At 29.3% G+C, this 15809-nt stretch overlaps 1 protein-coding gene across 2 annotated transcripts in view; it reads right to left on the bottom strand.

The window, feature by feature from the left end:
• Positions 1-328: 328 nt before the first annotated feature.
• The window catches only part of LOC138325808 (kinesin-like protein KIF2A), a 51929-nt gene continuing 36448 nt past the window's right edge, over positions 329-15809 (bottom strand). For both annotated transcript variants that reach the window (XM_069271727.1, XM_069271729.1), the window contains one exon: positions 329-4221. In XM_069271727.1, the coding sequence (XP_069127828.1) occupies positions 4133-4221 (89 nt within the window). In that variant the 3' untranslated portion in view covers positions 329-4132. The remainder of the gene's footprint in view (positions 4222-15809) is intronic.

Below are 15809 nucleotides of genomic sequence, written 5' to 3'. Positions count from 1 at the left end.
ATATATTATAGTACTATACTATATATATGTATACTATTGGTTAAAAGTTTTCGTGTCACGTTCCTGTGGTTTCTACAGATACATAAGACCTAGTTAATAGAGTGTAACAGGTCTCTACAGATACATAAGACCTAGTTAGTAAAGTGTAACAGGTCTCTACAGATACATAAGACCTAGTTAGTAAAGTGTAACAGGTTTCTACAGATACATAAGACCTAGTTAGTAAAGTGTAACAGGTTTCTACAGATACATAAGACCTAGTTAATAAAGTGTAACAGGTTTCTACAGATACATAAGACCTAGTTAAGTACAACAAAACTAGACATAATATTATGTAAAATGATTTATTTTCTTTTTCCCATTGCAGTTAATTTTGTTTGGTGGAAATCAGTAATATAAACACCAGAATAGCTAGACATGATCTGACATGTGTAAGGGTGATACACAGGAAACATGCATGGACCATCAGAGGTGTGCGCCTACCTGTTATACATAACACTTGTCTCCTACTTGAACGAGGAGTATGGGTGATATCACCATAACAACGTCTGTATTAATAACATCTCAGTACCTCAAAATACTAATGAACAATTTGCTGTCTTTGCACATGCAGGAGACTTTGAGGACTTTGATTTCTGACGGTGGTAAGCAGATAATGCAGCGAAGTGTACAAGCTGATGCGAGCACTATTTATAATGTATAACATCCTAAGTGTTCACAATAGAGTGTAAAATGTTGATGTATAGTAAGTGGTATAGTTTCTATATAAAGTGACCGACAAACACCACATACTGATATACACATTATACGGTGAGTAAGTTTTGGAGTCTGTAAAGGTGATTTAGGACTGGCTTCAAGGTGAAATCATGTGCTAATACAATAAATTAAATGATATGATAATGTACAAGTATGAATGTAAGTTGTTCTGGAATTATTTCTTGTTTCCCACAAAAAAAGTTAATGAGTAGGACAATTTTTGTTTGACACACATATTCTAACATTGTGCATTTTCCATCATGTTTTTCATGGACAATTTTTGCCGCTGTGACTTCCAACAGCCACATAAACATGATATTAGAGTAATCATACCTACCCGCTAACTTTGACAATCGTATACATACATATAATATATAAACCATAAACATGTGTAATTAGTTTTGCATAATTAAAGAGATTACATCATGTATGACATTTAAACCTATGAGACTTACCTATGTAATGAAGGTTGGTCTCTGTTTTAATCATGTAATACCCAATAACGTCACAGGCAAGAAACAGTAGGAGCACTTTTGAGTACACGTGTACTACCATATATATAAGTAATACACTAGAATGAGCAATATGGATACAGATTAAGAGAAATCACCTGTACCTATATATGGTACTTGTATCTTCAGTATTTGTCTATATTCACATTGTGCCTGAATCTACATTTGAATTTTGAAAAAGAATTTTGAACTCAAAATTTTATCACATAAATTGGATATAATGTCTAAACCTACTGCATTTTGAGCATACTGTACGATTTCTAATGTCTGGACTGGCACAGCATAATCTCTAAAACAATCTCTGGGAGTGTAAATGCTTAAAGTGAACAGTCGGGCAAGGATGGCTAAAGTCGGTGAAAATGGTGTGAATGTATCCAGTATAATTTCTTATAAAATGGAAAAATAAAAATCTCTCGTCAAAATCTGTCTGCGTACGAAGAAATTAATTTAAAGTATGGGAATTTTTAAACGTCCTCCCGGCTCCCTATGTCTGGGGTTACATTTCCACACAGCCTCGTTTTCAATGCTTTCAACTTTTCTTTACTTTAATGGTCAGAACTGGGAAACTAAGCAGAACTTGACCGTCGTATTAATATGTGAGAACTTTTGGAAGGCCAATGAACGCATTTAGACTGGTTTTCTTTGCCCGACTATTCACTTTAAATATTTGTTGACTACACCTCAATACAAAATAATACGGAATACGATTCTTGTGCATCTTTGAGAAATGTATAAAAAAAATATTAGATTATTGACTGATCTAGCAGTAATTGATATCAATCAAAACCAGCCAATTACTCTGGGTCACAGCTAAACACATTGGTACATCTATGTACTACTGAAACACAAGGCTTTCAACTTCCTAGGAAAGACCCGGGTAAAAAGCAAAGCTCACATTTACACCCAAAAGAATTCTCCTTTATACAAAAGTGTTCATCTTTTCATCCTGTATACCATTTTAATCAGATAATTGAAATACTATAGTATATTTGTGTGCAAGCTCCTCTACCTGCCTCCATTACTCTCTCTTCATTAAATATGTGTTGTCTTTATTGTGACTCTTCTTTATATAAGGAACTTATTTTTGTTATATTCAGGTATAAATGTAATACTTTCATATTGTAAATCATAAATGTTTCATACAAATTGACCGATTCCAGTTGAAGCCGTAATATTTACATCAAACACAACTTACTTCTTAGGTGAAGTACTTGGTATGCACCATTGTACATCTCATTAGAGCATGGAAACTATAATCGATTAGTAATCGATTACATGTGACCGAATAATAGATTACAAAAATCACTAATCGTTTCAGCCCTACTTGTGTGTGATGATCGGCTTGTTGATGAGCTATAGATGAGAATCCTACTGTTGTTTACCGGTGGTTTGTAGTATAAAATGTTAACTTAAATAACGGAGATATAATAAAGAGATGCCCACTATAAATTGACCTGGTTTTGACAATTAAAATGAACACTTACCATGCGACATCCTTGGTAAAATGAGTAAAAAATATGCACTTATTAATATGTAGTGCTTTCAATGTGAAAGCAGTCAGATCGCAAAGCTCCAATATATAACAATACACATGAAATCATGGACAATCTCTAAAGCTCATTTAAATAATGAAAACAAAAATAAAATAAATAATCCAACTATGTATTGTTCTTTGCTTACCATCCTGTTCCCAGTTCTAATTGGTGACATAACCTCTATACAGGTAATACTAGAACATGTTTGATTATGCTTATGACTATTTTGTTAATACAGATGAAATACTATGGCAGATCTACAACTCAGATGAAAACAACATTTTGTTTGCCAAGATATGATCATGATCTAATTAATACAAGTAACAGTGAAATTTATCTTGTGTGTTTCTATAAGTAACAACCTTGTCTTTCAGGGTTTAAATAAAAAAAAAACAAAAAAAAATCTTGATTCCCTCAAAAGAAATGTTAGTGTTTCAACAGTAGAACACATTATTTGTACCAATGAAATGAGTAGAATACATCCATCACCACGCTAATACCAGTGTTATAAATACCAACGACAGTTACAAGGCAAGTCATCTGTTACACTTTATACTGGTAATGGATAAGTGTCCCATTCACACAGCTATCACTCAGTGGTTCTATAACACATAAACCATGTACACATTTGTATACATGTATATATATAATACATTAATCCAATAATTATAATATAGCAAAAGAGATTATTGAAAATAAATATCACATAAATGTCTTGTCTCTCCCCTGTGTGGGCTTTATAGGGTAAACCTAACCAGGTAACAATGAAGGGTATAATATTTGGTGGGTGAGTTATACCTAAAGCATCTGTTCACTCCTTCAGTCGTGTGATCACGTGATACTGAATGTAAAATGACAGTCGGAAATAGCACGAGAGACAATCACAAAAACTGTTAAAACTAAAGAGACAGTTCACCAACATCTCTCCCTGATTTCCGACCCAGGAATCACAACACAAATGCTTGATGGCATTGAGGATATCTTCCAGACAGTATTTGTCTTCTATTGTCTACAACTAAAATGTCTTCGGATTTATGAAATGCATGCCAACTACAGCAGAGCTTCACAACTTTATCACAGACATGGCTGATTAAGGGCACATTACTACATGCCACTGTAGTCACTGACTCCTTCAGTACTTTGATTTCTAAGGGAATGGTGCTCCTGCAGCTTTCACAACTTCTAAGCGAGACTAACAGATCTTGCCTTAAAAGAGTTGACAATCTCATCAGCAGGAAAAATGAAAGTCAAATGTGAGCTGAAGCCGAGATGGGCAGCAATGTGTACATGGTAAAACAGCTGATAGTATATGACTTTATTGTATCTGAATCACTTGGCATTTGGCTGTCTTCGACTCTTTAGGTTCTTGCTCAGGTTCTCCTCTTCCTGACAATCCTGTCGGAAACTTGAAACTTTTTCTGCAAAGGAATTTGGAAGGTGCTGTTAGTTTTGCTGAGAGGTGAATTACAAACTAATATGATGGTTTTAAGATACAGAAATGATGTGGTTATGTATATGATTAACAAGCAATTGGTCTCCCCTTCTGATGTATATGACGTAACAAAAATCACATAAAAAACCGGAAGGTTTTACTAATCGACATTAAACCGTACTTTACCAATGTTGTTGTGGGATTTCGAAACCTCTATATCTAAATTTTTTGGGAAATCATTATGAACAAGTATGCAGATTACATTGAAAAAAGCTTTCCTTATCAAGGTCATTTAAATTTTGAAGGCTATCAAACTTTGTTATACTTCCCCTAATCTATAAACATATCTTATCACAACACATTAGGCTGATTACTGATATATATATCACAACACATTAGACTGATCACTGATATATATATCACAACACATTAGACTGATCACTGATATATATATCACAACACATTAGACTGATCACTGATATATATATCACAACACATTAGACTGATCACTGATATATATATCACAACACATTAGACTGATCACTGATATATATATATATCACAACACATTAGACTGATCACTGATATATATATCACAACACATTAGACTGATTACTGATATATATATCACAACACATTAGACTGATCACTGATATATATATATATCACAACACATTAGACTGATTACTGATATATATATATCACAACACATTAGACTGATCACTGATATATATATCACAACACATAAGACTGATCACTGATATATATATCACAACACATTAGACTGATCACTGATATATATATATCACAACACATTAGACTGATTACTGATATATATATCACAACACATTAGACTGATTACTGATATATATATCACAACACATTAGACTGATCACTGATATATATATCACAACACATTAGACTGATCACTGATATATATATCACAACACATTAGGCTGATTACTGATATATATATCACAACACATTAGGCTGATTACTGATATATATATCACAACACATAAGACTGATCACTGATATATATATCACAACACATTAGACTGATCACTGATATATATATCACAACACATTAGGCTGATTACTGATATATATATATCACAACACATTAGGCTGATTACTGATATATATATCACAACACATTAGACTGATTACTGATATATATATCACAGCACATTAGACTGATCACTGATATATATATCACAACACATTAGACTGATTACTGATATATATATCACAACACATTAGACTGATTACTGATATATATATCACAGCACATTAGACTGATCACTGATATATATATATCACAACACATTAGACTGATCACTGATATATATATCACAACACATTAGACTGATTACTGATATATATATCACAACACATTAGACTGATCACTGATATATATATCACAACACATTAGACTGATCACTGATATATATATCACAACACATTAGACTGATTACTGATATATATATCACAACACATTAGACTGATCACTGATATATATATCACAACACATTAGACTGATTACTGATATATATATATCACAACACATTAGACTGATTACTGATATATATATCACAACACATTAGACTGATCACTGATATATATATATCACAACACATTAGACTGATTACTGATATATATAACACATTAGACTGATCACTGATATATATATATATCACAACACATTAGACTGATTACTGATATATATATCACAACACATTAGACTGATCACTGATATATATATATCACAACACATTAGACTGATTACTGATATATATATCACAACACATTAGACTGATTACTGATATATATATATCACAACACATTAGACTGATCACTGATATATATATATCACAACACATTAGACTGATTACTGATATATATATATCACAACACATTAGACTGATCACTGATATATATATCACAACACATTAGACTGATCACTGATATATATATCACAACACATTAGACTGATCACTGATATATATATATCACAACACATTAGACTGATCACTGATATATATATCACAACACATTAGACTGATTACTGATATATATATCACAACACATTAGGCTGATTACTGATATATATATCACAACACATTAGACTGATTACTGATATATATATCACAGCACATTAGACTGATCACTGATATATATATCACAACACATTAGACTGATTACTGATATATATATCACAACACATTAGACTGATTACTGATATATATATCACAGCACATTAGACTGATCACTGATATATATATATCACAACACATTAGACTGATCACTGATATATATATATCACAACACATTAGACTGATCACTGATATATATATCACAACACATTAGACTGATTACTGATATATATATATCACAACACATTAGACTGATTACTGATATATATATCACAACACATTAGACTGATCACTGATATATATATCACAACACATTAGACTGATCACTGATATATATATCACAACACATTAGACTGATTACTGATATATATATCACAACACATTAGACTGATTACTGATATATATATCACAACACATTAGACTGATCACTGATATATATATATCACAACACATTAGACTGATTACTGATATATATATATATCACAACACATTAGACTGATCACTGATATATATATCACAACACATTAGACTGATCACTGATATATATATCACAACACATTAGACTGATAACTGATATATATATCACAACACATTAGACTGATCACTGATATATATATCACAACACATTAGGCTGATTACTGATATATATATCACAACACATTAGACTGATTACTGATATATATATCACAACACATTAGACTGATTACTGATATATATATATCACAACACATTAGACTGATCACTGATATATATATCACAACACATTAGACTGATTACTGATATATATATCACAACACATTAGACTGATTACTGATATATATATCACAGCACATTAGACTGATCACTGATATATATATATCACAACACATTAGACTGATCACTGATATATATATCACAACACATTAGACTGATCACTGATATATATATCACAACACATTAGACTGATCACTGATATATATATCACAACACATTAGACTGATCACTGATATATATATCACAACACATTAGACTGATTACTGATATATATATCACAACACATTAGACTGATCACTGATATATATATCACAACACATTAGACTGATTACTGATATATATAACACATTAGACTGATTACTGATATATATATCACAACACATTAGACTGATCACTGATATATATATCACAACACATTAGACTGATTACTGATATATATAACACATTAGACTGATCACTGATATATATATATATCACAACACATTAGACTGATTACTGATATATATATCACAACACATTAGACTGATCACTGATATATATATATATCACAACACATTAGACTGATTACTGATATATATATATCACAACACATTAGACTGATTACTGATATATATATCACAACACATTAGACTGATCACTGATATATATATCACAACACATTAGACTGATCACTGATATATATATCACAACACATTAGACTGATTACTGATATATATATCACAACACATTAGACTGATTACTGATATATATATCACAACACATTAGACTGATTACTGATATATATATCACAACACATTAGACTGATTACTGATATATATATATCACAACACATTAGACTGATCACTGATATATATATCACAACACATTAGACTGATTACTGATATATATATCACAACACATTAGACTGATTACTGATATATATATCACAACACATTAGACTGATCACTGATATATATATATCACAACACATTAGACTGATCACTGATATATATATCACAACACATTAGACTGATTACTGATATATATATCACAACACATTAGACTGATTACTGATATATATATCACAACACATTAGACTGATCACTGATATATATATATCACAACACATTAGACTGATTACTGATATATATATCACAACACATTAGACTGATCACTGATATATATATCACAACACATTAGACTGATTACTGATATATATAACACATTAGACTGATTACTGATATATATATCACAACACATTAGACTGATCACTGATATATATATCACAACACATTAGACTGATTACTGATATATATATATCACAACACATTAGACTGATTACTGATATATATATATATCACAACACATTAGACTGATTACTGATATATATATATATATCACAACACATTAGACTGATCACTGATATATATATATCACAACACATTAGACTGATCACTGATATATATATCACAACACATTAGACTGATTACTGATATATATATCACAACACATTAGACTGATTACTGATATATATATATCACAACACATTAGACTGATTACTGATATATATATATATATCACAACACATTAGACTGATCACTGATATATATATATCACAACACATTAGACTGATCACTGATATATATATATCACAACACATTAGACTGATCACTGATATATATATATCACAGCACATTAGACTGATTACTGATATATATATCACAACACATTAGACTGATTACTGATATATATATCACAACACATTAGACTGATTACTGATATATATATCACAACACATTAGACTGATCACTGATATATATATCACAACACATTAGACTGATTACTGATATATATATCACAACACATTAGACTGATTACTGATATATATATCACAACACATTAGACTGATTACTGATATATATATCACAACACATTAGACTGATTACTGATATATATATCACAACACATTAGACTGATCACATTAGATATACTGATATATATATATCACAACACATTAGACTGATTACTGATATATATATCACTACACATTAGACTGATCACTGATATATATATCACAACACATTAGACTGATTACTGATATATATATATCACAACACATTAGACTGATTACTGATATATATATCACAACACATTAGACTGATCACTGATATATATATCACAACACATTAGACTGATCACTGATATATATATATCACAACACATTAGACTGATTACTGATATATATATCACAACACATTAGACTGATTACTGATATATATATCACAACACATTAGACTGATCACTGATATATATATCACAACACATTAGACTGATCACTGATATATATATCACAACACATTAGACTGATTACTGATATATATATCACAACACATTAGACTGATCACTGATATATATATCACAACACATTAGACTGATCACTGATATATATATCACAACACATTAGACTGATTACTGATATATATATATCACAACACATTGATATATATATATATATATATATATATATATATCACAACACATTAGACTGATCACTGATATATATATCACAACACATTAGACTGATTACTGATATATATATCACAACACATTAGACTGATTACTGATATATATATCACAACACATTAGACTGATTACTGATATATATATCACAACACATTAGACTGATCACTGATATATATATATCACAACACATTAGACTGATACTGATATATATATCACAATGATGACTGATATATATATCACAACACATTAGACTGATCACTGATATATATATCACAAACACATTAGACTGATCACTGATATATATATATCACAACACATTAGACTGATCACTGATATATATATCACAACACATTAGACTGATCACTGATATATATATCACAACACATTAGACTGATCACTGATATATATATCACAACACATTAGACTGATCACTGATATATATATCACAACACATTAGACTGATCACTGATATATATATCACAACACATTAGACTGATTACTGATATATATATCACAACACATTAGACTGATCACTGATATATATATATATCACAACACATTAGACTGATCACTGATATATATATCACAACACATTAGACTGATTACTGATATATATATATCACAACACATTAGACTGATTACTGATATATATATCACAACACATTAGACTGATCACTGATATATATATATCACAACACATTAGACTGATTACTGATATATATACAACACATTAGACTGATCACTGATATATATATCATCACAACACATTAGACTGATCACTGATATATATATCACAACACATTAGACTGATCACTGATATATATATATCACACAACACATTAGACTGATTACTGATATATATATATCACAACACATTAGACTGATTACTGATATATATATCATCACAACACATTAGACTGATCACTGATATATATATCACAACACATTAGACTGATCACTGATATATATATATCACAACACATTAGACACTGATATATATATCACAACACATTAGACTGATATATATATCACAACACATTAGACTGATCACTGATATATATATCACAACACATTAGACTGATTACTGATATATATATCACAACACATTAGACTGATTACTGATATATATATATCACAACACATTAGACTGATCACTGATATATATATCACAACACATTAGACTGATCACTGATATATATATCATCACAACACATTAGACTGATCACTGATATATATATATATCACAACACATTAGACTGATCACTGATATATATATCACAACACATTAGACTGATCACTGATATATATATCACAACACATTAGACTGATTACTGATATATATATCACAACACATTAGACTGATTACTGATATATATATCAAACACATTAGACTGATCACTGATATATATATTATCACAACACACATTAGACTGATACTGATATATATATCACAACACATTAGACTGATCACTGATATATATATCACAACACATTAGACTGATACTGATATATATATCACAACACATTAGACTGATTACTGATATATATATCACAACACATTAGACTGATTACTGATATATATATCACAACACATTAGACTGATCACTGATATATATATATCACAACACATTAGACTGATCACTGATATATATATCACACAACACATTAGACTGATCACTGATATATATATCACAACACATTAGACTGATCACTGATATATATATATCACAACACATTAGACTGATCACTGATATATATATATCACAACACATTAGACTGATCACTGATATATATATCACAACACATTAGACTGATCACTGATATATATATCACAACACATTAGACTGATCACTGATATATATATCACAACACATTAGACTGATCACTGATATATATATCACAACACAATTAGACTGATCACTGATATATATATATACAACACATTAGACTGATACTGATATATATATCACACATTAGACTGATCACTATATATATATTCACAACACATTAGACTGATCACTGATATATATATCACAACACATTAGACTGATCACTGATATATATATCACAACACATTAGACTGATCACTGATATATATATATCACAACACATTAGACTGATCACTGATATATATATATCACAACACATTAGACTGATTACTGATATATATATCACAACACACATTAGACTGATCACTGATATATATATCACAACACATTAGACTGATCACTGATATATATATATCACAACACATTAGACTGATCACTGATATATATATCACAACACATTAGACTGATCACTGATATATATATCACAACACATTAGACTGATGATATATATATCACAACACATTAGACTGATTACTGATATATATATATCACAACACATTAGACTGATCACTGATATATATATATCACAACACATTAGACTGATTACTGATATATATATATCACAACACATTAGACTGATCACTGATATATATATATCACAACACATTAGACTGATCACTGATATATATATCACAACACATTAGACTGATTACTGATATATATATCACAACACATTAGACTGATCACTGATATATATATCACAACACATTAGACTGATTACTGATATATATATATCACAACACATTAGACTGATCACTGATATATATATCACAACACATTAGACTGATCACTGATATATATATCACAACACATTAGACTGATTACTGATATATATATATATCACAACACATTAGACTGATCACTGATATATATATATCACAACACATTAGACTGATCACTGATATATATATCACAACACATTAGACTGATCACTGATATATATATCACAACACATTAGACTGATTACTGATATATATATCACAACACATTAGACTGATCACTGATATATATATCACAACACATTAGACTGATTACTGATATATATATATACACACACATTAGACTGATCACTGATATATATATCACAACACATTAGACTGATCACTGATATATATATCACAACACATTAGACTGATTACTGATATATATATCACAACACATTAGACTGATCACTGATATATATATATCACAACACATTAGACTGATTACTGATATATATATCACAACACATTAGACTGATACTGATATATATATCACAACACATTAGACTGATACTGATATATATATCACAACACATTAGACTGATCACTGATATATATATATCACAACACATTAGACTGATTACTGATATATATATCACAACACATTAGACTGATACTGATAATATATCACAACACATTAGACTGATCACTGATATATATATCACAACACATTAGACTGATTACTGATATATATATTATACACAACACATTAGACTGATCACTGATATATATATATCACAACACATTAGACTGATCACTGATATATATATATCACAACACATTAGACTGATACTGATATATATATATCACAACACATTAGACTGATCACTGATATATATATCACAACACATTAGACTGATCACTGATATATATATCACAACACATTAGACTGATTACTGATATATATATATCACAACACATTAGACTGATTACTGATATATATATCACAACACATTAGACTGATTACTGATATATATATATCACAACACATTAGACTGATTACTGATATATATATCACAACACATTAGACTGATCACTGATATATATATCACAACACATTAGACTGATCACTGATATATATATATCACAACACATTAGACTGATTACTGATATATATATCACAACACATTAGACTGATTACTGATATATATATATCACAACACATTAGACTGATCACTGATATATATATATCACAACACATTAGACTGATTACTGATATATATATCACAACACATTAGACTGATTACTGATATATATATATCACAACACATTAGACTGATCACTGATATATATATATCACAACACATTAGACTGATTACTGATATATATATCACAACACATTAGACTGATCACTGATATATATATATCACAACACATTAGACTGATTACTGATATATATATCACAACACATTAGACTGATTACTGATATATATATCACAACACATTAGACTGATTACTGATATATATATACACAACACATTAGACTGATTACTGATATATATCAAAACACATTAGACTGATTACTGATATATATATATCACAACACATTAGACTGATCACTGATATATATATATCACAACACATTAGACTGATTACTGATATATATATATCACAACACATTAGACTGATTACTGATATATATATATCACAACACATTAGACTGATTACTGATATATATATCACAACACATTAGACTGATCACTGATATATATATATCACAACACATTAGACTGATCACTGATATATATATATCACAACACATTAGACTGATTACTGATATATATATCACAAACACATTAGACTGATTACTGATATATATATCACAACACATTAGACTGATTACTGATATATATATCACAACACATTAGACTGATCACTGATATATATATATCACAACACATTAGACTGATTACTGATATATATATATATATCACAACACATTAGACTGATCACTGATATATATATCACAACACATTAGACTGATTACTGATATATATATATATCACAACACATTAGACTGATCACTGATATATATATCACAACACATTAGACTGATCACTGATATATATATATCACAACACATTAGACTGATTACTGATATATATATATCACAACACATTAGACTGATCACTGATATATATATCACAACACATTAGACTGATTACTGATATATATATATCACAACACATTAGACTGATCACTGATATATATATCACAACACATTAGACTGATTACTGATATATATATATATCACAACACATTAGACTGATTACTGATATATATATATCACAACACATTAGACTGATCACTGATATATATATCACAACACATTAGACTGATCACTGATATATATATCACAACACATTAGACTGATTACTGATATATATATCACAACACATTAGACTGATTACTGATATATATATATCACAACACATTAGACTGATCACTGATATATATATCACAACACATTAGACTGATCACTGATATATATATATATCACAACACATTAGACTGATCTGATACTATATATATATCACAACACATTAGACTGATTACTGATATATATATCACAACACATTAGACTGATACTGATATATATATCACTACACATTAGACTGATTACTGATATATATATCACAACACATTAGACTGATCACTGATATATATATCACAACACATTAGACTGATTACTGATATATATATCACAACACATTAGACTGATCACTGATATATATATATATATATCACAACACATTAGACTGATCACTGATATATATATCACTACACATTAGACTGATCACTGATATATATATCACAACACATTAGACTGATCACTGATATATATATCACAACACATTAGACTGATCACTGATATATATATATCACAACACATTAGACTGATTACTGATATATATATATCACAACACATTAGACTGATCACTGATATATATATACACAACACATTAGACTGATTACTGATATATATATATCACAACACATTAGACTGATCACTGATACATATATATATATCACAACACATTAGACTGATCACTGATATATATATCACAACACATTAGACTGATTACTGATATATATATATATCACAACACATTAGACTGATCACTGATATATATATCACAACACATTAGACTGATCACTGATATATATATCACAACACATTAGACTGATTACTGATATATATATCACAACACATTAGACTGATACTGATATATATATATCACAACACATTAGACTGATCACTGATATATATATATCACAACACATTAGACTGATTACTGATATATATATATATCACAACACACATTAGACTGATTACTGATATATATATATCACAACACATTAGACTGATTACTGATATATATATATATCACAACACATTAGACTGATTACTGATATATATATCACAACACATTAGACTGATCACTGATATATATATATCACAACACATTAGACTGATCACTGATATATATATCACAACACATTAGACTGATT

This window comes from Argopecten irradians, chromosome 6 (genome assembly GCF_041381155.1).
Source record: "Argopecten irradians isolate NY chromosome 6, Ai_NY, whole genome shotgun sequence".
Classification (NCBI taxonomy): Eukaryota; Metazoa; Mollusca; class Bivalvia; order Pectinida; family Pectinidae; genus Argopecten; species Argopecten irradians.
The sequence above is the reverse complement of the archived record's forward strand: the minus strand, read 5'-3'. Positions and strand labels throughout refer to the sequence as shown.